The sequence below is a fragment of the Artemia franciscana genome, chromosome 17, assembly GCF_032884065.1.
Source record: "Artemia franciscana chromosome 17, ASM3288406v1, whole genome shotgun sequence".
NCBI lineage: Eukaryota > Metazoa > Arthropoda > Branchiopoda > Anostraca > Artemiidae > Artemia > Artemia franciscana.
This window is the reverse complement of record NC_088879.1, coordinates 43,499,045-43,526,774: the sequence shown is the minus strand read 5'-3', so window position 1 is coordinate 43,526,774 and position 27,730 is coordinate 43,499,045. Positions and strand designations below refer to the sequence as shown.

The 27,730-nt window shown below is 35.6% G+C and overlaps 1 protein-coding gene across 2 annotated transcripts in view; it reads left to right on the top strand.

The window, feature by feature from the left end:
* LOC136038276 (laminin subunit alpha lam-3-like) overlaps positions 1-27,730 on the top strand; it is a 395,732-nt gene that overhangs the window by 109,929 nt on the left and 258,073 nt on the right. For both annotated transcript variants that reach the window (XM_065721399.1, XM_065721398.1), the window contains exons 5-8: positions 425-564; positions 3,224-3,326; positions 19,582-19,845; positions 24,689-24,925. In XM_065721399.1, coding sequence (XP_065577471.1) covers positions 425-564; positions 3,224-3,326; positions 19,582-19,845; positions 24,689-24,925 — 744 coding nt within the window. The remainder of the gene's footprint in view (positions 1-424; positions 565-3,223; positions 3,327-19,581; positions 19,846-24,688; positions 24,926-27,730) is intronic.

The following is a 27,730-nucleotide window of genomic DNA, read 5'->3' as shown; positions in this document are numbered from 1 at the left end:
CTCTATATGGGTACCTGGAGATATCTGGGGAAGATATACAGGAAGGGTGTGCGAAAGTACATGATGGCTGGTCTCCAGCTCCCAATCCACTTCATGGCTTATGAAACGGAGATTAGTACCGCTTACAGGAACTGTAAAGAAGAAGCCTAGTACCATGTTTTTACTTTTTATAAGAATTTATTTGGAAAATTCCTAATAATCGCAAGAAAGAATTTCCGGAGGTATTTCAAAAGCCTTAAATATCTATCTGACATATATGCCTGTTCGCACTTTAAATTGTGTATATTTTTATCTTTACAGTAGGCCATGGACCTAAGCACCTTGGATGTGTATATTTCCGTTGGATATTGGATATGTATATGTTTATCTTAATGTTGTCTATGTACTTTTACTTTTTATTTTATTATCTTATAATTTTTTTTAGGTATTTCAAGTTGCTTACATCATTGTCAAGTCTGCAATATCCCCTAGACCGGGGAATTGGATTCTAGAAAGATCGCTGGATGACGTTAACTACAAACCTTGGCAGTACTATGCAATCACAGATGAAGAGTGCATATCTAGGTAATTAGAAAAGGCACTTCACGAGTGATTCTGTTTTTTCAGTGGGTGGGGGGAGTAGCACAACTTCGATTAAGGCCAAAAAATAAGTGAATTATATGGAAAATAGATCTTACATAGTGCAGTCTTAAAAGCCACTGTCCAGAAATGGGAAACTCCAATTTATTTATCTGGTAAGGCCTACAAGGGCCTTGCCAGAGTAAGGCTGGAAGTTTTCTACAGAGATTTTAAATGAAATCACGCCCTTAATCTTCTAAAAATTGACGTTTCCCTATTTGGCTTTTAGCTCTTCATATTTTCAAATAGAATTGGTTTAAATTATCCTCTCCCAACGGAATATCGACTACCCTAAATAAATAGTATACATGTTCATGCTTAAAACATTGCACTTTGAAGAACTTTTATGATTTGTGCAAATGTCTGTGACCTTTGGGGAGAAGAGGGGTTAGAATATGTACTTGGATTGTGCTGGTGAATGTCCTAAAAGGGCATCTGTTACCTCAATATCATTTGAATTTTCTGGATAGATCGTAGGTGGATCTGGAAAATATATGAAATAATATGTATTTTAATAATCTCGGGTCAGTAGTACCAACATTTTTGAATGCTTTTCTTTATGCAAATATAGTTCCTGTGTCGAAAGGAGGATGGTCGTATTTTTAGGGGGGTATGAACAAGTCATTTTCATTAGAGGGGTTCAGTTATATAGAATGAGTCCCTTCAATTTTTTAGTCATTAAATAAACAAAGTGCGCATATTTTATGCAATATCCCAATACTAGTAATCAGGGCTCAAACTTCGCCTTTGTCCCCATCAAGGTATAACCCTGAGTGTTGACGGTTTATCTAATTGATCAGATGGAACTCCTTTCTTTGTGTGGCTCACTTAAATTGACAACTATGCATTATGTAGGCAGAAGTATGATTTTCCATATAAAGTGGATAGCATAAAAAAAAAAAAAAAAATCAATTTTATTGTTGTTTCTCTGCAATGGTGTAGTTTAAAAGAACCTTTTTCATAGGATTCTTGCAACCCAATTTAGGGATGGTCTTGCGTACAGTGAACTTGAATCAAATTTTCGGATCGAGTGCCATCTATCGTATGATTTTTTATCGTAACATGACATGTAACTTGCCTTAAATTTTATGTCTTTGGTCGAGTCAAGCAAACGGTAGCTTAAATATAGGGTTTATTTCGGGAGGGGGGGGAAATGTGATATATTTTTATGATTGACAAATTTGTTATTTCTCAAAGAAAAAAAAACAAAAACCAGACATTTTGCAGTGAAAATATCCCCAAAAATTGTACTTTTCAAAATTTAGGGGTTGAAACAATAGATTTTTACAGGCTCTCCCCTCCCCCCCTCTTTTAGCCCCACTGTGAACAAAATTCAAGCTTAAATCGAGTTTAGCAAAGCTTGGATTCGGTTTAATTCATATTTCGAAATGACTCAGATCGGACTGAAACCTTACGTCAAAATTTTTTAGTAAATAACATAGAAAATAAATTTTTCGTATCTCGAGCGGAATCTTTCCTCAGTTTCGCTCCTGTCGAAGCTAAATTCTTCTGGGTCATAAAGGCTTATGGTTATTGCTGAGTGAAAACGCTAAAAAGAAAGAAATAGTAGCCTGTCAATCTTAGACTTGAAGGAAATTACAGTGAGCATGCTTAAAATGCTTTTCAGATATTCATTTTACGCTAGATATTTCGAGCAGCTGGCAATATACATATCCATATATGTATCCATATGTATATGTATATGTATAAGTAATATTCACTAATCCGTACAATCCCAAAAGCCCATTTCCAAAAAAAGTGAAATCTTCTCCCGCTTTAGTTGAAAATATTTTAGTAAAATCCTATAAGTGTAAAAACAGCTTTATTCACTGATTTTCTAAATATGTTCTTTAACTGTCTTATTCTTTAATGTATGAATTTATTTCATTCAATATTTAATCTATCATATTTGCATTTTGTATGCAAATAACATTTAACTTCATTATACCCCTGTGGCGGCTGAGTGGATAAAGCAGCGTTTGGGTGCTGCGGTTCGATTCCTGGCTGTTGCAAGGGGGACATATCCCATAAATATATTTAATAAATAATATAAATAATTTTCCTTTAACTTATTTATTGTTTACTATGTATTGCGTATTATTTACATTATGTTTTGCTATACACTTTTTTTTCACTTCATTATATACGTCATCTGCTAATATCATAGTTAATAAAAAAAAATTCTGGCTCTGGGCAGCTTTGAGCCATTTATTTTAAGGATGGATTTTATGTTTTATATCATATATTTTTATATCTTAAACATATGTGCTCTTGTGTATATCTAGTATTGTTTCGGTCGTGAATTTCCATCGATATAAACTTGACTAACTGCCATTTTACTTTCATTTAACTGTGCCATTTCACATATTATCTCCTTTTTTTCTTTTATTCCTACATAGACTTGAGCCCAGTAGTAATGGCTGGGGATATGGCTTTAAAAATTAGGCTATTAACCTCATTTTCAATTCTATCTGTGTCCTCAAAAGGGCGAACCCCCTTGCTTCTTGACCAGTGTATATGTTTAGTCTTTTAGGAATATTCACTTTCCGACTGTCTATGTTACCTGTCTGTGTTACCTGTGTATTAAGTTCAATATTCTCTCTAGATATGGCATCGAGCCAAAAAGTGCACAGGGTGCCTTTTCATCTGATACAGAGGTCACTTGCACATCTGAATTCTCCAAGATACACCCCCTTGAAGATGGAGAGGTATGTGATCTTTTAATGTTTGCATAGACACAGTATCTTAGGCAAGTACATAGAGGACACTTTCCATCCTCCCTGGTATTTCGAGATTGCCACGATATTCTTATGAAGTTTTCTTATAACTTATGTATTATTCTCATATTTTGTGGCCCTAAGAGTTGTGCTTCCCTTATCCCCCAAAACAATATGACGTCCCTGTCATATCTATATAATTTTTGGAAAAAGTATTAAATAGAATCTACGATGAAGGATAATTAACACTACAATACAGACAGAGCCGTTCAAAAGGGGGTAGGCAACGGGGTAAGCTGCCTTCAGGGCTGGGGGGTTGTCCACTGCGAACAATTTTTCACTTTGATTCGGAAGATTTTGCTTATATTTGAGTCGGGAGGGGTGCTGTAATTAATTTTTCATTGGGAGCCACCAACCCTAGGAACAGCTCTGAATACAGAACGGTGCTTTTGTTTTGTGTGAACCATTTTGCCAGAGAAGGGAAAACACAGCTGTTTCAACCTTGGATCACACCATTTAGTTCCATTTTCGTTTTTTGCCTTCATTTATTTGCCACCATCCCCATCCCCTTTTGAGTGCCTCGGATAACCCCTTTACTTAGGTCTCTAAAAAATATTTAGGCCTCTCCTAAAATACAATTGTTTCCTCATGATATGGCTTCTAGTTTAGAAAGTTTTAAGACCCCCCCCCCCCCCCTACTACTACAGTAAAAACAGGAATTTTTCTTTTTGACCGGAAAAATGATTCATAAGCTTATACAATTATTAAATATAACCATTTGATTTTGATTATTATGCTTAAGTTATTCTTTTGAACGGCAATAAAAAAAAAAATTATTCGGCCAGAACACGCAACCCAGTTGGTTTTATTGATCAATAAAGTCAAGAGCATTGGGAGATAGGAAAACAACAAATTCATAATGGTTTTTACTGAAGCATTGTCGAACACTATAGCAAATGTTTGCATAATAAAGCCATCCTTTTTAATAAACCATAATTTAGGGACTACCCACTGTCTTCAACCATGTACACCATTTGGTGCATGCCTCGTCAAGTATGCCATACAGAATGTAGTGACAGGGCTTTGGAGGAGTGTACAACCTGTAGAAGAACAGACTGGTGCTCTTATATCAAACAGTTCTTGGCAATGAAGAATTGGAATATTATGCTGATTCCCATTTAAGATTCTTTAAGTTATATTGAAAAGGTATGAGCCTGAAAAACCTTACCAGATTTTCGAAAAAGGAGAAAACTACCTGTAAAAATCAAGGAATCTTAATGAAAATCACACCATCAGATTCAGCATATCAGAGAACCTTGCTCTAGGGTTTTCAAGCTTCCATCCGCAAAAATGTGGAATTCCGTATTTTTCACCAGAAAAAAGATGCATGGTTATTTGTTTGTTTTGTTATTTTTTCCGAATAGGTGATCATATCACACCAGTAGTCCAAGAATATCGGGAGATGGCTCATTCGAACGATAATTAGAAGTTCTAGACCCCCTTTTAAGCGACCAAACAGATTGGAGGGCAACTAGTCCTCCTCCTAGGCCCCTTTTTTCTTTCATTTTTTATTTAAGAATTAATGACGCTTCTTGACTACTAAGGTCCCTGCGTCGGCCCTGCAGTGTATTACTGCAGCGTGATTCGATCTCTGGGTCCCGTATTACCAAGCTAAGGTCAAATCCACTGCGCCACCACAGGACGGCCCCTTTTTTCTAAAGACGTCCGATCAAAGTTTTGAAAAATATGCCTTTGAAGAACACATGACCCCCCCCCACAGCCCCTGGAGATAAGTGTGAAATTCATGAAACTACCCCATTGCTTACGTGTAGTATTTGTTATTGGAAAGTATGCACACATTTTTCAGGGGGGTGGTGATTTTCTGCTGGGAGATCTTACGTGGGGAAAATTTTCCGTGGGAAGGGAGTTTTCCAGTAGTGTATTTTCCGGGGGAAATTCTACACTGGGGGAATTTTCCAGAATTTCTCTAAAAAATTCTTTTCATTTGTCTTACTTTCTCTTTCCCGAATCAATTTTGCATGCGAAGATATTAAGGGCAATTTTCTGGGGAAACTTTTACTTTCACCGGTTTGAAATTGTTTAGAGGATCTTTCAGTATAGGGGATTTTCCACGGGAGAAATTTTCCATGGAGAAGTAATCCGCGGGATAAATTTTCAAGGGGAAAATTTTCTGCAGGAGCAACGTTCTACTAGGGAGTGGGAGGGGGGGGGGGGGTTGCAGGAAGAATTTTTCACGGAGTGGGGTTTCCGATATGATTTGAAAAACATAAGAAATTAAATCAAGTTTTCAAATGAAAATATGCCAAACATTTTCAGGTGGAATCGCCCGCAAGAAAAATTTTCTGAGAGTTTAATTGTCTGTGGGCGGGTGACGTTTTTCTGGCGGGGGGTAGTTTAAATGGGAGAAACCTTCCATGGAGGGATTTTCCGTTGGGAGCAGGGAATTTTTTATGGAGAGTATTATTTTATGGAGAGTAGTGAGGATGGCTGCACCCACCTCAATACCTCACTCTTTACGCTAAAGTTTGACTTGTATTCAAATTCTTTAAGAGCAACTCCTGAAACACAAGGGCCGTTTAACTAGAACAACAAAAAACATTTTTAAATACTTAAAAAAGAAAAAAACTTTAGCACGAAGAACAAGGTATTGAGGAGGGGTACCCCCCCCCAATTACTTAATAATTTCTATTTGTTCTAATTTTTAATACAGCTGCTTACTTCTAGAAGAAAAAATTGTTTTTATCATTTAATATGTACTAAACGGAAGACTGGGAACGGATTTTACATCCGTTCGATACTTGGCTTTCCATTTCATTCTTCAACTTATTAATACTTGCCTGAGATCTAAGCATGTGTTTCCCTTGTGAAAAGAATTTTTTTTTTTCAAACAAAAGCAAAGAACATTGTTAAAGAAATAACCTAAACCAAAATTTACTGTGTACAAAGGCGACTGTACCCCCAGCTGTTTATGCTAAAGCTTAGATTTTTATCAAATACTTGAAAGACCTTATGTGGCTCCTTTGGTTTTAAGGGAGGGGCTGACTACCCTTGGAGATCATGTACACCAGGTGGCTCGCGCTCAGTGTGGCGGAGCCATCCCGAGCGTTTTGGGGACTGTGCCAAGCGTGGAAAAGTGTCCGATACTTGTGGAGCTCAGAGATGTGCACCGGGTGGCGGGAAGTGGGTACCCCCTCGGGTTAAATCAATACAGTTTTCTGTTGTGATATTTTGAAAGGGAATCGGTGAATTTCTTCAATTGCAAGCTGACTAGGTTTGCCGGACTTTGAAATGGTTTCAGGAACAGAAACCAGGTTAAATTTTAGTGTATTGCGGGAGCTGAGGATGAATGGTGTCAATTCACAACAATGTAGGGGGAGGGAATCAGTGGGTAATTTTGTTGTTTTTTTTTAATTTTTTTCAGTGAAAATATCAAAAAGACATTTTCAATAGAACAACCAAAAAAAAGTATTTTTCAAATACATGAGACAAGCAAAATCTAGGGGGTAAATGTCTTTCCTCATCCCCCTGCCTCTCAGATGTCGCCACTCCGGCAAGCTCACCAACACTTAGGATAAATTCCCTTCGCTTCAAGTTTCGATAGCGCTTTTTGCTTTTACCTGAACTTTTTCCTAAGGATTTTCATGTTGGACATTAATCGATTGGCTTTTCTGAGAAAAGAATATTTTTTGATTAAATTATCAGTAAAACTAATAACGATTGACTTTGAGATGTAAATAGTTAGATTAAGCACACGAAAGAGCAGAATTAAGTTTTTATGCAATACTTCAAGGTTTTACATGAAATAAGGACCTTTTTACTATATTTTTTTTTGTAAAATATAATTTGCTGTACTTTAGTTTTATTTGATCTGATACGGTTGATAATCTTTGTCACCCCTTCCTCAAACAGAGGTGCTGATTGGGAGGGGTAGCAGGGTTGGATCAGGTTTTGAAAATACCTTCTAGATTTTAGAAAGATAACTTTTCCGTATTTTCATTTTAAAAAAATAAGAGAACCCCCCTCCCCCTTTGATTTGTACTCATGCTTCTTCGTCTCTTCATTTGACAAAATAAATGAAAGAAAATTTACCCCTCTCTACATTTTCGTGAATTGATGCCTCTGTCCTCAGTTATGAAATGATAGAAATTTAGAAAAAATTATTATCAAAAATGATTAGAAAAAACTATTAGAAGAAAATGATAGAACAGTAAAATAGCTTCATTAGATGGAGATATCATATGTAACTCTCATATGGATTGACAGTTTTTTTGTACAGTTGTGTTGACTCATGGAATTAGGTAAAATTAGCTACAAGGGTAGAATATTAATAAAGCCATTTTTTCCTTAAGTGTCAACATCACCAGTTTTAATGTTGACACTTGTTACACAGTTGTCATATGCAAATCTCTTCTTCATGCTGGCTTGTCACTATAAATAATTTAGGTTTTTTTTTGCTGGGACAGCGTTGATGACAGTGTAGATTATAGACTTGATTAAATATCTCCGGGTGTTTTTTTTTTTGCTCCTTCGCAGACAAGTAGTTCTTCTTTTTTGTTAACTAGCTCACTCCTCGCGTGATGCTGGGATCTCCAAAGAACAGAAAATTTAAGAAAAATCCCCCCGGAAAATATTGCCGCAGGAATGCCCCCACAGAAAATCCTTCCCTGGGAAAAAAATTTCCCCATCGTAGAAAATTTTCTTACACGGAAAATTCCCCCATGTATTAACACGATCAAATTTTTAGATTTAAAAGTATTTGAAAAATTCTTACAGCACTGAAAATTCCCTCTGTGGAAAATTCAACCGAAGAATTCTCCCCCGCGGAAAAGTTTCCCCGTAAAATTTCCCTAGCAATTCCCTCCTGGAAATTTTTCTTGTGTATAAAATAACAATCGTATCTTTAAATTTAAAATATTTAAAAAATTAGTCTGGATAATTGATATCTAAAAAATCTGAAAAATGTCGACGGAAGTAATTGTCAAGTATTTGTGTTCAGGGGTTTGTACTTTCAGTAAGCGCAAACATTTCTAAGAGTGGTTTGGGAGGGGGATTTTATGCTTAAAACCATGCCAAGAGTGAATTTGACAACTTCCTAAAGTTCCTTGGCGATCGGACGAACAGTGTAGTAATGTATACAGGACATATATTCCGACAAATTTTCGATTTTCATTCCTAGATAATAATCTAATAATAATTTGTGCAAAATTCAACAAGTCATGACGGAAAAAAAAACACCGATACGTGACAACACTTCATATCTAACGCATAAATGTGTAAATACAACCCACCATAATTCTAAAGAAAAAAGACTTCTACGTTCCGGCCCCAAGGTCTAATTGGAAGACAACACTTGTCTCTTTTATTTTATGACTAGCCCTTCCTCACCCCTTTAGACTTTGCAAGTACCATTTTGTTATTCATATTAAAATAAATGAAAATTCCATTCCTCCTACCAGATTTTAAAAATGAATTTAAAAAAAAAAAACAAAAAAAATCCTTGCCGCCTAAATTTTTGTGTTAGCGCTCCTATTCAGTCCTGTCCTCACTAGTTAAAAAAATCCACCAAATCCTTCTACATTACTCATTCTAGTTATTTTTGTCAATATAACATTCCCCTACAAAATTATTTGATTAAACCTACCAATTCTTTCAATTTGCCCACGAAAAAAAAAAAACGGTCTTTCCAATACCCCAAACACTGGGGAAAAGTAACGACCATTTTGCTTCATTGCCTGACTCATCTGTTTCTTCCTTTCTTCAACTGGTGAAGTTTTTAGCGCTTCTAAAAAGCTTCCTATTCTAATTAAAAGGCCTTTGTCTTTCAAGAGTCGTTCTTGAAAAATGAAGCTATAAAATCAAACTTTAGCATAAACAGCATACCATTGAGGAGGGGCAACTCTTTCATATTTAGAATAATTTCTGTTAGTGTTGAGTTTGATTACTGCTCCTTATTTTCAGTTGAAAAACTTGGTGTATTTTATTTAATTTCTAATTGTGTTTCAAATAATAACGGTAAATCTGGCACACCCTCAGTGCAAAATTCCCTCCCCTTAAGGGAAACCCCTCTATATGTTCATCCCACGTCAAATCCCCCTCCATACAGCCCTCCTCGCTAAAAATCCCTTTCCCCATTCCGTATGATCTCTTGCGGACGATTCAGCCTGAAAGTATGCCTTCATTTTGAAGACTTAAATTTCTAATCGTTTTTTCGATCACTCCGGAAATCCCGCCTTTTGTGGAATCCTTTCCTGGAAATCCAAACCTGCTGAAAATTTCAAAGGACAATTTCTCCAGAACATTTCCACACGCAAAATTGAGTTGCCAAAAAGAAATTATGACAAAAGGAATTTTGTATAGGTATTCTGTCAAATCCCCCCAGGGTAAAATTCCCCCTGAAAAGTTCATCCCCGGGAATTTTCCTCTCTAAGGAAACCCACTCCAAGCACTATTCCTCCCCCTCCCCCTCCGAAACATATCAGTGTACTTCCTTAACACATACTATACGCAGATAATGGCAAATTTCAGAACTGACAGCCCTTTTCCCATGGACAGTGGGGGGTTATCTTACCCCTAAAGGGATAGTCATTTTGGATATTTCTACTATGTTGAACAAAATGGTTATCTCAAAATTGCGGTCGGAAGACATTGGAGGAACAGGCGTGGGAGGGAGCTAGTTGTCCTCAGATGTTTTTGGTCACATAGACAGGACACTAGAACTTTTAATTTTTGTTAAAATGAACCCTTTCTCGATCTTCCAGGACAATTAGTTTGATACGATCGCTCCTGGGGATGGTGGAATAAAAAAAAAAAAAAAAAAAAAAAAAAAAAAAAAAAAAAAAAAAAAAAAAAAAAAAAAAAACACGCATCTGTGATCCTACAGTAGAGTTCTCTGATTCTTTGAATCTGATGGTGAGATTTTCATTGAGATTCGTTGATTTTTATCGGGTCTTTCCCCCCCTTTTTGAACATCAGGCAGATTTTCTCAGGCTCGTAGCATTTGATGGGTAACGCTAAACTTGATGAATCTTGTATGTTTGGAATCACTATAATAATTCGATTATTTTGATGCATCTTTTGATGACAAAGTTCTGAGTCCTAGAGTTTAGGTTACTATTGAGGCGAGTCGCTCATTACTTACAGTTCGTTAACATGAACTGTTAGAAAACTATATCAGGCTGCAATGCTTGTTTTTTTCCAGAGGCACTTCATATGGAAGGGGTCGTCATATAAACTTCGAAAGGGGCACATTCCATTCGAAATCAGAAGTTCTAGGGCCCTTTTAAAGACTTAAAGTGATTGGAGAGCAGTCAGCCCTCCCCCCTCACACTACGCCCATTTTTCCAAAAGCTATCTGATTAAAATTTTAAGATAGCCTTTTTGTTAAAAAATAGTTCAGATAAGGTCAGATAAGAAAACTCCGGTGTCGACACAACTCCCCAGGGCCCAGGGGCAGGCGTTGTAAGGTATGTTCTGGGGGCATATATGGTTCTTTTAAATTTCAACATAGCCATTTTTAAATAGTTCAAACATCAAATAACAAACACTCCGGGGTCGACACAACCCCCCAGAGTCAGAGGGCACGTGTTTTAATTTATGCCCGAAGGCGCATAAGGTTTTTATGTAAGGAGTGGTCGTATTAACTTTTAATGTGGCTCATTTGATTTGGAAGTTCTAGCTCTCTTTTTAAGATTCAAAAGAGATCCAAACGCAATTAACCTCCCTCTAGCCCTTTTTCCCCAAATCTGTCGTATACAAATTTTGAGAAAGCTACTTTTTTAAACTAGTTTTAAAAATCAGATAACAAAATCTCCGGGATCGACACAACCCCCCAGAGCCCAGGGGCAAGTGTTTATATGCGCCGGAGGCATATAAGGTTATTATGTAAGATGTGGTCGTTTAAACTTCGAAGGTAGCTCATTTTATTGTAAATTGAAAGTTCTAGTTACCTTCTTATGAGTCGATTATAAAAAATCACCCTCTTTCCTCCAAATGCATCAACTGAAAATTTTGAGATGCCCAGTCTGTTTGAAATAAAGCAACGATAAAGTAACAAGAACTTCGTTGTCAAAATACCCCCCTCCCCCCAATTTTGAGATAGCTTTTTTGTTCAAAGTAGTTTAAAGGTCAAATAACAAAGACTCTGGGGATCAACACATCCCCCAGAGCCCGGGCGCAAGTGCTGTAAGCTATGCCCCGAGGGCATATAAGGTTATATGTAAGGGGTGGTCATACAAAAATTCGGAGATGGCTCGTTTGATTGGAAATTGAAAGTTCTAGTTACCTTTGTTAGAATCATCAAAAGTGATCAGAGGCCATCTACCCACCCCCCAAGTCTTTTCCCCAAATGCATCCGATAAAAATTTTGAGATAGACGTTTTGTTCAAAATAGTTCCAAATTCAAATTACTATAAATTAGGGGTTGAGAAATCCCCCATAACACTCGAGACAAGAATTGTAGCTTATGTAAGTTGTAATTTCTTAAGAATCGAAAGTAATCAAAAGGTATCAAACCCCTCCCCTTATTGTGCGTTTTTTCTCCAAATGCATCTTATCAAAATTTTTAAATAGCCATTTTGTTCAAAATAGTCTAATGAGAAATTTTCCCTAGCCCCCGGGGCAAGGATTGTAACTTATGTAAGTTGTTCATTATTAGAATATGAGGTTCTGTGGAAGGGGTGGTCTTATTAACTTTGGAGGGGGCTCATCTCATCGGAAATCGAAAATTCTAGTTCTTTTTTAAGAGTCATAGGTGGTCAATGGCCAACTTCTCCACTCTCCAATTTCCCAAAGGGCATCCGGTCTAAATTTGGAGATAGCCATTTTGTTCAAAATAATTCAAAGGCCAAATAACTATGGTTCCAGGATTGAACCCCACCCCCAGCCTTGGGGTAATGGCTCTGAGTTACGGAACATAATTTTTGTTACTCTGATACTTTGTTTACTTTGATACTTGGATTTAGTGATTTATGTCGTAGTGATTTGTATACATATTTGTATACATTGTACCACATAGTGAATTCACGGTGAAGGGCTTCACGGTGAAGTGATTCACGGTGCAAAGGCTGTAAGTCGTGCAAGCTGCTTATTGTTACTTTGGCACTTTATTTACTTTGATACCTTGTTAACTTTCATTCTTTCTTTACTTTGATACTTTGACATTGTTACTTTGTTACTAGTTTTGATACTTTGATGACAGTTTGATGTTGAAAAAATATTGTCTCTTTTTTAAACTTGAAACTTTTTCCAATCAAAAAATAAACAAAAATTAATTAAAAAACTTTCTGAAAGTTTTTTCCGAATTCTACCCGAAAGAATTGGGTTATGTACTTCTAAAGAATGGTGTCTTCACTACAAACAGGAGTATGGCTACTGCCCATTTCCCAAACGGTAAAAGTATCATTCTCTGACTTAAATAAACTAATTATCTTGCTTTTCAATATATTTTGCAAATCCGGGCGTGATTCACTTAACAGTGAAGCCTCTGAAAGAAACTGCCTCAGCAATGACGATGCATGGACGGTTAATAGATAGACATATCTATAAACAAATGAACTAACCTCCCTTTTATACAATCCCTATAAGGGGGAATTAATGCCAAGTTTTTCTTCTCACTCAATTGGACTATCTGTCTTGGCTTTTTCTACAATTGGCCATGCCTTGATGCCCACAACTATTCCATTGGAATTTAAAAATCAACGGACTTAAGTGGACTTAACTTACTTAAGTGGCTATAAAATTCTGCAAAATTAGTTTACCAAAATTAGAAGGCCTACTGCGTATTTGGCGCTTTACTGAAAGAAATTGTATTACAAATATTTTCTTTTGTTCTTATTACAACATTGAAAATAAACTGAAAATTGCAGGTGAAATCAGACCAGGATTTACCAGTAGTTCCCACTAGACCCTGCGGCTTTCACTATTCCCGAAGTTTTGGGGTCTCCCCAAAAATCTCGCAAAAACGGAGCGGCAAAAGCGTTTGAGCTGAGAGGCGTCAAAGCTTTAAATTCGGCGTAGCAAAATATTTCTGTTCGTTTTAATCTTGATTTGTATACTCAACTTAAGCTTTACTCGTTTTATTCATTTATTCATTTATATTAGGACATGTTTTATGTTTTTTTCTATGATCTGTTTATTTAACTTCTGTTCGTTTTGGATTTCATTTATTCTTTAAGGGTAATTTCTGGTTGTTTTGAATTTGAGTTACTGTAGGTTTCTTTTTCTTCTGATTTTAAGTTTCATACAGCCTTTACTTTTCTTTGGAAAACTTCTTTTTCGGAAAGTTTTTTTTTTAAATTAATCTCGAACAAAATTTAATTCTGATGTAATAAAAGACTCAAAGCAATTGTTTAAGACACAATCAACTAGAAAATTCACTCTTTTTTAACTTGTGTGGTGGTGATTGGACTGAAAATGAAGATATTTATCGTTATGTGTGAGCTTCCTGTATATAGTAAAATCTAGTTTATCACTGCTTTTTAAGTAGCCACATTTTTGAAAACCCCAGCAATTTGATACTTTTTGAGCACGCCTCCCTCATTAGTTGTGTATTGGGTATTAAGCAAGTTGTTCGTGAGGCAGTAGATATTAAACTTAAGTTAGATAATAATATTGTTTAAATAGAGATTTGGGGGAGAACACCTTCAAAGCTTTGTATGCAAACTTAATTAAAAAGACTTAACAGATTACGTCACAAAAACCAATACAATTACATTACCAATGAACATGTAACAAAAAAAAATCTTTTAGGTTAGCCGCCTAAAAAGCAAGAATAGGATCAAAAACAACTCTTGATTTGTCTTTACCTGAAGAAAGCCTCCTTTCGTGTTTTTTTTCTTCGGCTTTGGTTGAACTTGCCCGAAGTAATGATTCTCGGACTGTTTAATTTTTGATTTTAGTTTTAATGATTACATTTTATCAAAAGGCTAAAAATTTCACTGTCTTAAGTTAATTTCCCATTGTTTTACCATTTTTGTTCTTGTGATTGAAAGGCAGTGTGTTCAAGGTCGTTTTTTTATAAATAAAAAGGAAAAATACCCCAATCATATGCACAATGTAATACATTATAAGTAAAATCGAATGATTGTCAAGATTTGAGGGGTCCCACCAAAAGCTTCTTGCTTCTGCGGAGGTGCCTAACACCAATCAGATTGAAAGAAAAAACTCACCGTAATATAAGGAAATTTTTCCCGTTTAAATGTATCGAAATCCACTTTGATGTAGGTTAATGTCTTGGTTCGGTCAAAGAAATTCTCATGAATACAGTAGCAGTAATATCCATATAATTGAGGTGTGAAACTAAAAAAGGAAATAATAAATGAAAAGAAATAAAATCAAATAGGTGAAAAAACGAGGATTTTGTCACCGGTAGCAAAATATGAAGACGAAAATCAAGCAAATAATTAGAAAGACCTCCGCCAAGTCGTTAAAAAAAAAGAAAAAAAAAAACAACAACAATATCTAACCTTCTGAAACGAACTCTGCAAGAGGAGAAAAGATATTCAAAAGAAGAAAAAACACTTGAGTGTATTTTCTCCTCCTGCAAAGTTCACTTTCGAAGGTTAAATTTTGCTGTTGTTTTTGTTTCTTTTCTCTTTCTTTTTTTTGAGCACTGAGGATGACTTGGCGGTGGAGAAAAGACACTATGTCTTTGCAGAGTTCACTTCGGAAGGTCAGATTGTGTTGTTCTTTTGTTTTTTTCTCTTTTTTTTTGAGCACTGAGGGCGACTTGGCGGAGGCCTTTGTCGAAATATTTGCTTGATTTTTGTCTTCATATTTTGCTACTGGCTGACAAAAATTTAGTTTTTTCATCTATTTGATTTTTTTTCCATTTATTATATCCTTCCTTGGTTTCATGCGTCGTGTATAGCCAGTATGATTTCAGAACGTATATAATTGAGGGCTAGAATACATCCCTTTATAAATACCCCTGAAATATCCTCAGACCCTCCCCCCTTCTTCGTTGTTGGCTGCGTTAATTTGCCATTAATTATTAGTAAAATTGTTGGATTCAAAATTGTAGGATTCAAACACAGTAATCATTGTCGGATTCAAACTTGCCGACAAATAAGATCATTGTTTTTTAAGATCAAGATAAACTTATTTCAAGATAACTTCTTGATAAGGCAAAAGTGGCTCGCAAGTCTGGTAAAACCATGTTTTAGGTGATTTTCCCAGCCGTAAATTAAGAACAATTCCCACACTATTTTATTCATGTTTTTACTGTTCGTAAATTTTTGGGCATTCATAATTACAGGGTATAATTTTTGTAGTATAATTGCAGGGGTCCTCATTTTCAGATACCTTATTTGTATAAAATTTTGTATTCTTCCTCAGTTCGAATTCTTTGTTCATTTTTTTAATAACTTTTATGTTGTACAGGCGTTAGGCTGTTGATTAAATCATATCGGAGCCAGCAATTCAAAAGACGCTATTTGACATTGTGTTGAATACTGGGGGCTACATAATCCTACATACAAATTTTTTTTTTGTAGAAATTCCGTTTTCTAGCAACTTTTTCAAACTAAATAAGTTCAGTTGGTTTGTCATATTTTTCTCGGCCCTTATTTGCATGGAATATAAACTAATTCAATAACAATAATAAACTAATTCAATAACAATAATTTTTGTTATTTAGATAAGATAAGATATAAAATAAATTTTCTGCCACCCTCAAAAAAATACAATATCCTACACCGATCCCCATACAGGACCGGAATAGGTGCAGGGCCTGATTGTAATTTTTTGATGTGGGGCTTGGATTTCTTGTGATGGTTTTTTTTCTATATAAAATAGTTAAATAATATATACTTGCATAGTGGTATACGTAAGTAAAGTAGTTAACATACTTAGTGCCAAATCTCTCTAATGTAGGACTATCCCGATTAAATTCAATAAATTTGGCATGATCTTTTGCGAATATCAGTTTTCAATATTATAAAGTATATATTACATAATAAGAAATACATTAATAAATCTCATTCAACAATGCAAACTGACATTTTTAATTATTTATATATTTTTAATTATTTGAATAACTCATAATTTATCCCTTATTGTCAAAACAATTTGTTTTAAATTTCAATAAAATGTTCATTTTGATGGTTAAATGACCAAATTCTGGGGAACAAATCCCTTTCAAATACATTGGTTCAATCGCTCTGTTTGCCCTTTACCCAGCCCTGCCCCAACAAAGGTTTCATAGCCTGTAATTTGTTTTGTAATGAGTTGCATTTTGTCGCAATGGTATAAGGATACTTAGGCTATCCCGGTTGTCGAAATTAAAAAAAGTGATATTTTCCTTCCTTTTTTATAAAAAGAAAGGCATATAACTATGCCTAAGAATTATGTTAAATCACTGTTAAAGTTTTTTGACTGACAACAAAGCTGATTCAAAGCCTTAAAAGTCAGTTTTTAAATGCCAGTTTTTAAATGCCTTACCAGAGGTGTTGAAGAATCTTAATAGAAAAGATTAAAAGAAATCCATCCACGACTACAAAGATTAGGAGATTAGCCCCGTCAAATATAATATGTTTTGTTTCTTAAATTTTAACTTTCCTATCTTAATTTTAATATTTTGTCTTCTGAATTATCACTTATTATTAACGCAACGATTTCGTTTTTATTACCAACTTTGCAAAGTACAATGATCACCGAATGCATCAATAAAAAAAGAAAACTTAGCTTACCAGAAGTGTTAAATAATCTTAAGAGAAGACATTAAAAAAAATCCACCCACGACTACAAAGATTAGGAGAATAGCCCTGTCAAATACAGTATGTTTCCGTTTCTTAGATTTTGACTTTCCTAACTTAATTTTAATATTTTGTCTTCTGAATTATCACTTATTATTAAGGTGACGATTTTCCTTTCTTTTTTATAAAACTTAGGTTTACAGACAGTCTCGTCAAACTAACCGATTTTTATTGATTCATATAATATTTTCTGTATATATTTCCCCCTCTAGTTGTTTGACCTAAGCTTATTCCCAAAATATACTGAATCTTTTTTTCTAATGTGTATAGTTATGAAAGTGGTTATTTTTGAAAGGTATAAATTCTAACAGGGTTACAAAATTGATCATTGTTTTAAAAAGACATATTAGATAAACAGTTTCTCAAGAAGGTGAAAAGAAGATTAGAGATTATAGATTAGAGATTTAGAATATAGAAATACCTTACCTCAACAAGAACCTTACCTAACCTCTACAACACAAAAAAATTATCATTCCTTAAGTAAAAGTACCTGTTTACAAATGAAGTTACTTGTGTATTCTCCCGAACACTCTAGAAGTGATGTTAGGTTAGTCATAATAAAATATACCAAAATATAGTGAAAATATACTTTATAAACGAAACTATGGAAACCACAGAAGAAAATCATGGAAAGCAGGCCGCCCAGAACGCATTATATTAAATACCTTTCAGGACCTAACCTAACTCCTAATTATCTCTATATATTAAATATTTAACTAGAATATACCTGCATTGTAGTTCTTCTCACTCAGATTAAGCTAATTATAACCGATTGCAGAGAGACAAATCGGTTTTTCTCAGATCAAACAAAGCAAACTTCTCGAGTGTGCTTGGGATATTACACAAGCATCCAAATGAAGGAGGGAACGTCCCTAATCATTGTCCTTCGGTTAGAGTTGCTCTCTTCCCTAATCTCCTCCTTAAATCAATATCTGGGATGAAAAGAAGCGGTCCTTGCTCAGGATGGTGAATATGGTCCACACGTGTCACCTGCGTGCCTTCCAAGTCTCGCTATTTTTGACTAGTGCGCATGCGTACAGAAGATTTTAGAAACTGTACCCAAAAATCCCGACATTGGAACTAATGATCCCATGAAAAGATATATGTATATTTTTGTTTATCTATTTTGCAATTAAAATTCTTTTCTTAACGTGTCTCAACGATTCATTTATAATTCCCAAGGGGTGTCAAATGATAATTCCAAGGGGTGAAATAATTTCCAAGGGGTGTCAGGTATAATTTCCAAAGGGTATAAAGTGTAATTTCCAAAGGGTGTCAGGTATAATTTCAGTTTCAGTTTCAGGTTCAGTTGGAAGATGCTCCTTTGCGACACGGGTTGTTAGCGTTCGATTCCAAATCGGTCTTTTTTTTTGTGCTGGACTCTGGCATTTTGCTGGTTTTTCTTATCTATCAGGGAGAGGGGGAGGTAGCCTATAGCCAAATTTGCACTTTTGTAAAAAGCTATACATCTATTCATCCTAAAACCTGACACCCATTAAGAACTATAAAGCACTTGAAGAGAAAAGTAAGCAAAAGTATATATTTGCAAAAAAAAGAATTTCATTGAACCTTTGGGACCGATCATGGGATGTTTGATATAGTTTATAAAGCCTTCTTTGACTGGTAAAAGCGGTGATACTGATAGGTTACGCAAAGTAGACTTGTAAACTACATTAACCACCCTTTTATTAATAGTTAAAACAAATTGTTTAGCTTTTTCACCCTTTATGTCAGATTTACGCAGTGAAACATAGTGTATCTTGCTGCATCGACATTTACTTTTTTAATTTAAACTTTGTAATTTATCTATTTATTTTTTTGTAATTATTTTATTAAATTATTTTATTATTTAATTTTATTATTTATATTATATTATATTATATTATATTATTTATTATTATATTATATTATGTATTATATTATTTATTATTAATTATTTTATTTTATTAATTATTTTATTTAATTATTTTATTTAATTATTTTATTTATTTTTTTATTTATTTTTTTGTAAATTATTTTGTAAGTTTTTCACATACCTCTGAAAATGGATCCCCCTCTTGGATCCTCTTGAAAGAAGAAGTAAACAATTCCTTTATTGGATCCCCCAAGATCTTGAAGAAGTAAGTCATTTTGGGGGTAGTTTTTATAACTCGGAAATCGCTCTTTAAATTAAGATTCGAGGTCCTGATATTACAGATCGAACAATGAAACTTGAGCTAATTGTGTGGTTCCAAAAGAGTAATAAATTACGATATTACGTAATTACGTAAATTACATTATTACATTATTACATACTTAGTCACATTAGTTCACCTGGTCTTATGATATAGTTCATTTTAATTTTATCCGCCAATTTAAGGCCATGCAAACTGGGGGGGGGGGTTGTAATATATGATAATTTGTCCATGGAAGGGGGTTGAGACAGGAACATACTGTTTCAGTGCGCATTGAACACTAATTCACTTTTATTTTAGATTCACACATCCCTTGTGAAGGCTAGACCTGGAGCTCTCATACCATCAGAAGAACTAAGAAATTTCACACGTGCTCGGTACGTTCGTCTACGTTTACAGAAGATTAGAACCCTTAATGCAGATTTGATGACCGCAGGAGGATCCGATGATAATGACGATACACTATATCGACGATTCTTTTATTCCATTCGTGATATTTCTATTGGAGGTATGTGCGACTGTAACGGACATGCCGCTGATTGCACCGAAAACCCTAATAGGAAGGTAATGCACCGGAAACCTTTGTAGTACGATAAATGCTGAAAGTAGTGATCTAAAGAGTGAGGGTATATTTTATGCTTCGTAAATAAACGTAGATTGATGTAACTCTGAAAAAAAATTAACTAATAAAACAAACTGAACTGTGATGGATATAATGCTGGATGTCCCGAAAGCCTAAATACAATGTAAAGTAAGTCTGATACTAAATTTTCATACTTTGCATAAATAGGCATAAACTGAAATAACTCTGAAGTAAATTAATCAAAAAAATTAAACAGAAAATTGCCTTAAACAAACAAACAAACAAAAACGGTATAAGTAAACGTATACCATCGTTTTCTCTCTGAGAAAACGAATATTTATTATACAACTTCATGATTTCCTTTTTTGAAATGAAATGCTTTTATATTTAACATAGATAAGCAATTTCGTAGTATGTATTAAATTTATATATTAAGCTAATTCACACTGAATAAATGGTAAATTAATTTACACTCTAAAGTTAAGGTACCATTCGTCATATATACAACGTAATGTGGTATTTCCATATTTCTTGTATTTACATATTCCTAATATGGTATTCCAAGTGTTGTCCATTGCACAATCAGAGACATCTGGTTCCTAGGCTCCTAGGGGCGACAGTGACGAGTTTTTTTCTGATATGTGTAACAGATTTTGCTATCACAAATTGCATGTCTACATAGCTCATAGTTAAAACTTTTTTTTTAACTCTGTTCAATCCTATATATGATGTTTTTCATACCCTGGGGTTTGTACCCCCTGCTGCCAGCACTTTCTACATATATAACTGCGGGGGCAACAGTGACAAGTTTTTTCCTGATTTGTGTAGCAATTTTGCAATCAAAAATTGCGTATCCATATAGTTAATAGTTAAAGCTTTTTTTAAGCTCTGTTCAGTCCTTTATATAATATTTACACACCCTGGTGTTTGCTACCCCTTGCTGCCAACATTTTCTACATATATAATCGCAGGGGCAACAGTGACTAGTTTTTTCCTGATTTGTGTAGCAAATTTTGCTATCAAAAATTGCGGATTCATATAGTTAATAGTTAAAGCATTTTTTTTAACTCTGTTCAGTCCTTTACATAATATTTACACACCCTGGTTTTTGCAACCCCTGCTGCCAGCATCTTCTGTATATATAATTGCAGAAGTAACAGTGGCGAGTTTTTCCTGATTTGTGTAACAAATTTTGCTATCAAAAATCGCATGTCCATTCAGCTCTTTTTTTACTCCGTCCAGTCCTTCATATAATATTTGCACACCCTGGTGTTTGGTACCCCCTGCTGCCAACATTTTCTATATATATGTATATATAACTGTAGGGGCAACAGTGACGATTTTTTTCTTTATTTTGTTACAAATATCGCTATAAAAAATTGCACGTCCATATAGATCTTATTCAAAACCTTTTATGAACTCTGTCCAATCCTTTATATAATTTTTGCACACCTTGGCGTTTGCACGTCCTGCTGCCAGAATTTTATAAATATATGCTGTTTACACCCCTTTCTGTCAGCATTTTCTGTATATATATAACTGCAGGGGCAACAGTGACTAGTTTTTTCTTGATTTGTGTAACAAATTTTGCTATTAAAAATTACATATCCATGTAGTACATAGTTAAAACTCTTGTCCAATTTTAACTCCGTCCAATACTACTACTACTACTAATAACTCACTGCAGCATCAAGCCGCCTGAGGCCAACACAGCTACGCACGCTCCTCCTCCAACCTAATCTATTTAAAGCCTCCCTCTTTACACCCTCCCAGGAAGTTCCCATTTCCTTTAAATCTTTATTTATGACATCCTCCCAACCCAGACAAGGACGACCTGCTTTCCGTGTAGCCCCAGACGGTTGGCCAAAAAGGACCAACTCCGTCCAATCCTTCAGATAATATTTGCAAACCCTGGTGTTTGCACCCCCTGCTGCCAGCATTTTTATTTACTGATTGTTTTCTTTCATAACTCTTCAAAAGTGAATTAAACATTCCGAAAAGTAAGCAGCATTCAATTACTTTTTTCTGTCATGTGTGCGTGATGTGCAATATGAAAAATTCCTGTTTTAATATACCCCCATATTGCTTTTTTATATGGCGTTTATTTGCAATAGATTTTTAATGCGTATTTTGAGACCAAACACATTCAATTTAGTCTAGTCATTTTCATTTATTTCTTATCTGAAAAAGGCCATTTTTAGTCATTGAATAATAGCATGTCCATGTTTAGTAATATCTGATACTAAAAGTTTATTCTACCCTATTTCCTAAAAAAAAAAATAATAGTAGGTTTAAAATGATTGCTTTAATACTGGGTATGCTGTTGGTTCAGCTAACTCTACGTGGTCTAATTTTCCAAAGTATTAAAGTTGGATTAACATGAGTTACCGACCATAAGCATTAATGCCTTTGGACTGCTGCATGAACGCAGAAATTTAGTTTTCTTTTTTTGTGGGGATGGGCAAAGCCGTATCCAGGGGAGCTAGAGGGATTGAAACTTCCTTCCGAGATTTTTTATTCATAAAAAGAGGAACCAAATACATAATTTTTGATGCGTTTGTAAAGTTTTTATCCATCCCCCAAAAGAAATACCTCACCCCATCTTGAACAAAATCCTGGATAAGCCCCTGGGTAGGGGGGGGGGTTAAAGACGTGCAAAAAAGTAAATTATATGAATAGTATTGGAAATATAGGGGAAAACATAAAGATATGGATATTTTGGAAGGAGGCCCGAGCCCAAAATTTGGGGACGATGGCTAGTTTTTTCTGGAGGAAGGAGGGTTGAAAGGAGGGTTTTTTATGGTTGAAAAAGTTCAATTTTATCAGCAAGTAAGATTTTACAATTTTCCCTTTATAACTCCTTGGGCAGATCTTAGGGTGCAATTATGTTACAGATATCATTTGATTCCTTAAAATCAACGGTATTTTATTCTACTTAATTATAGTCATAGGCAGCACAATAGCACTGGCTAAGTAAAGATCAGTATAGCTTCAATGTATAATTTCTGTGCTTATTTTCTCATACAGCTTCGTATGGAAAAAGCTGTTAGAGAAACTTCACAGGGAGCTCTTTCGAATGGAACTTGAAGTTCAAGTGCCCAAGTTAAGAGTAAAAAGTGATTAAAGGGCAACCAAACCCTTACCAAAGCCTTTTTGGGTGGCATTTCCCTCTCAACCCCCGAAGACATCCGATGTAAATATTTAGTTAGCCATTTTGTTAGAAATAGTCCGAAAGTCAACTAACTATGCCTCCGGGGATGGCATCATGAAGAATAAAAAACAAAAGAGAAGAAAAATAAGAATGGGATTTTATAAGGTCGAAAATAATGGATGAAACAAAACGGATATTTCAGGACGACAATTCCTCTTACCTTCTTCGGTGGAATTAGAGGAATTCTCGACGAATTAATTCAACATTTTCTGAGCGAAAATGTGAACGATATCAATATTTTTGTCTCTTCTAACAGATGAACATAAAAAGACAAAAACAAATAACGAAGAGATCAAAATAAAACAAAAAGCTAAATTCGAAGAATTAAAAACCTAACAACGCGGAAGAAAAACAATAACAGGTAAAATAAAAATTAAACGAATTGAAAACAATTAAAACAAAAAACCCACCTCAAAAGCTAGCTACTCACCCAAAATCCAACGACTAACAATAAAAAATTTCCTCATTAAGGAGCTAGACAATCGACTCTTTCTTTCTTTTCTCTTCTGTCTTTTTATTTTTTAGTAAACTATTTTAAGACCGGGGATGACCCCCGCATGATCCCCGCAGCCGTTGAAGCAAGTGGTGTAAATTATACAAGATGCATTTTTTTACATGTAAATTTGTTACTAGGAAAGTGGAACATGTGTGATTTTGGGTGTTCAAATAGGCCAAGGGTCTTACAAGGAATTTTCAGGCAATTTAGAGGAAGATGTGGATCTAAATCAAAACACACCTGACATACAGTTTATCAAAAGGTTGCATCTGAAAACTATCTCAAGAACGGCTGAGGATAGTAAGTTAAAATTTTTATGGATATGGAGGTGTATATTGAACTAAATCAAAAGACTTTAAGTGCATCCAGGTTGAAAATTGAAATCTCTGCAGAAAGCTTTGGGGTCAGAGTCCTATATCTGTTTTGGTAATATCTGTTTGTTGTAGGTTTGACAATTCATAATAGTTCCTTCGCTTGGGTTTCATTTATTCAGTGAGAGTGATTTCTGTTCATTTTAAGTTTGCATTATTATTTTACTTTATCACTGCTTGTCTTTGGCTTAATGTGGCTCTTTGTTTTTCTTTGAAAAATTTAATGTTTTTTCTTAATTAATTATATGAAATAATCATCATCCCGTGTTCTTAATTGTGCATGTGGAAAGGGCTTAGAGTTAAAACCTGTGAATCAAACTCAAAATTCTGGAAGGACTCCCTTTTTAGAAAAAAAAAGGAAAGTATATTTAGGTCCTTGGGGATTACGTGTCTTGAACCTCAAAACCAAGAATTTCTTCAAAAGTGACCCCATCCTGGTGGTGAACTATAATTAAGACATATTTGAAAAGAAAACAGACAAAAAGAACACTAAATCAAGCTTTTCTAAAGATCTTTTAATAGGCATTTAAGAGGACCGTTCGGTGGTTTGGGGGCCTGGGTGCATGTTACCCCAAAAATCTAATAGTTTTGGGCTAGGGATCTTAAAGATGACCCAAATTTAAGAACGTTGTTAGAATTGTCTCCTTTTCGGTGAATAGATTTTAGTCAAAGTGACATTTAAGAGGCTGAAGTGCTGACACAGCAATTTTGTTCAGTTTTCTTAAATCAAGAATTTTATGCTTTAGCTTCTGAAATGTAAGTGTGAACACAACACGTGTGGCCCGTCCTGTAGCGAATGTTGTCCGATGTTTAACCAATATCCTTGGAAGTGTGGCACATCAAAAGAAGCTGCCGTATGTCAACCCTGTAACTGCCACGGCCACGCCCGGAGTTGCACTTATGATAGCAGCATTGCCAAAGAGAAAAGAAGTCTCGACATTCATGGCAAATATAGTGGAGGTGGAGTTTGTCAAAATTGTTCAGTAAGTATCTATCGGTATAGCTTGATCCTAAAACTTTTGCGTAAAAGATTTGGGCGAAAATGTTAAACATTTGTGTCAAAAGACCATAATCCAACGCAAGTAAAACAAAGAGAAACTTTCGGGCAGAGAAAATTTTCAGAGAAGCCAATGATTAAGCGTGGTGGTAACAGGTTTACGACCTTTAAATGCGTCAAAAGGTAGTAATCTATTTTGTTCTACGACAATGACTTGGTTCTAAGTAAATCAGAGTACAAACTGGGGCAATAAAACATAGGTCTCAAAGTGCATTTTTATTGATTTACTTTTAACAGGCGTGGGGTGCTTTCCCAGGTCCCTCCTTGGTGGTGCAAATGATTTAGTGGCAAAAAATAGCTAATCACCCATTCGGGGAACCTAGCTTGAACTGACAGAATTTTCTCTATTAATGGGATTATTTTTAGTATAATTATTTATTATTATTATGTTGCTCCGCTGATGTCACTGAGGGGTAGTCGCTGATGGTGTCTTGGGGAAGAAATTTAGGAACTCAGCTAGGAATATTACTGAAAATACTTTATGTTTAATAGCAAGGAGGAGGGGTTTGTATAAAAACTATTTGAGTGATAGATCGTATGAAACTAAGAGGAAAGTAAAGAAAGTGGAGAAAGCATTAAAAATATAAACTAAGCAGTTGTGAAGTGGAGGACATGGATAAAATTGCCGAAAATCTGGAAGATACAGGCAAAAGATCTGGAAGATGCAGGAAGATGCATAATAGTAAAATATTGTACTGGCTTTCTAATAAATTGAGATGGAATAGTTGATCCGGACTTGTCCCAGTTAAAGATAGGAATGGGCCTACAATTAGGGACAAGAGAAGAGTTAAAGAGATGGATAGAACATTTTGAGAATGTGCTAAACCGTGATAGAGTTACAGAAAAGGATATACAGAAGAATGCAAAAGCTTGTGACAATTTGGATGTGAGGGAAGATTAATTTTGTAAAGAATAAATTGTTACAGTACTAAAAGGAATAAGAAATAATAAGGCCCCGGGTGCTGATTATGTGGTAAATGATTTTCTTAAATATGGTGGTTATGAGGCTAGAAATAAATTACTGAAGATTATGAATAAGATTTTGAAGATTTTTGAAGTACCTAGCAATTTTAGGAAGACTCTATTTAAACCCTTTTACAAGAAAGGCGGTAAGAGTGAGTGTGGTAATAATAGAGGTATTAGTCTGATTTCTCTAGGTAGCAAATTACTTCTAGTGATAATACGTTTTAGACTTATAGATGCCGTAGGTAAAGTTTTAAGAAAAGAGCAGACCGGTTTTAGGAAGGGTAGAGGATATGTCGACCAAATTTTCACTCTGAGATCAATTATGTAGAAGTGCCTGAGTCACTAGTCACGGCGATTCCAGAGCCGTCTATAAAATCACCAATGAAATCATCGGGAAACGTCGCAACCTAAATGGACCAGTAAAAGACGGAAACGGGAAGACAGTCACAGCCCCCGATGAAATCTCTGAAGTTTGGGCCCAACACTTCGAGAAAGTTCTCAACCGACCTAGTCCTCCGAACACAGCAGATATCCCCACAACCCCTTTCCTGGAACTTCAAATCAATACGGAAGAACCGTCAACCGAAGAACTGGTACAAGCCGCTCGCAAACTGAAGAACGGCAGAGCACCAGGAAGCGACAGGATATCAGCAGAAATGATTAAAGCCTCTTTAGGCGCTTGCATAACTGTGTGGATCACATTCTTTGCATGTATATGGAAATCAGAGAAAGTCCCCGAAGAATGGAGAAAAAGCACACTCATCAAGCTTTTTAAGAAAGGAGATGCAGCAAAATGCGATAACTGGAGGGGCATCAGTCTCCTTTCTATCCCGGGGAAACTATTCTCACAGATAATCCTTCGTCGCATCCAGACAGCCTTAGATAAGCACTTGCGAGACGAGCAACATGGCTTCCGCCCATCCCGCTCCTGCTCCGACCTTATATATGTCCTACGCATGATGATCGAGGAATGCAATGAATGGAGGCAAAAGATGTACCTTGTCTTTGTGGATTTCGAAAAAGCCTTCGATTCAATACACCGAGATTCGCTGTGGAATATCCTCCGATATTACGGCATTCCAGAAAAACTTGTATCCTTGATCATTGCCCTATATGAAAACACCGAGTGCTGCGTTCGGACCCACGAAGGGAATACAAGGTATTTCCATATCATGTCCGGTGTCAAACAGGGGTGTGTCCTCTCCCCCTTGCTTTTTGTCTTTGTAATCGATTATGTGCTCCGAGACTGCACGGGGTTTGGTATCCAAATCTGCGACAACAAACGACTAGCAGATCTTGATTTCGCCGACGACATCACCCTGATGGAAGCAAACAAGGAAAGGCTCCAGGATCTTCTCGAAGTAATCCGAGAGAAAGCGAGTCTTTTGGGACTAAAGATCAACTCGGACAAAACAAAAAGCATGGCAACGAGCGACTCACCACTGGGCTTAAAGTGCGGGGACAATACAGTAGAGCAGGTAGTGGATTTTAGATACCTTGGAAGTACAGTCGAACGAACTGGATCCAGCGAAAAGGAGGTGCAGTCTAGGATTGGACAAGCCAGTGGAGCTTTTAATCGACTAAAGCCAGTGTGGCGATCGAAAAAGTACTCCCTGAAACTGAAAATGAGGCTGTTCAACAGTAACGTCATCTCCGCCCTCCTTTATAGCTGTGAATGTTGGAAACTAAACCAACACCAAGAAAAGAGGATTCTTGCCTTCGAGAACAACTGTCTTCGCAGAATACTGAACATTAACTGGAGAGA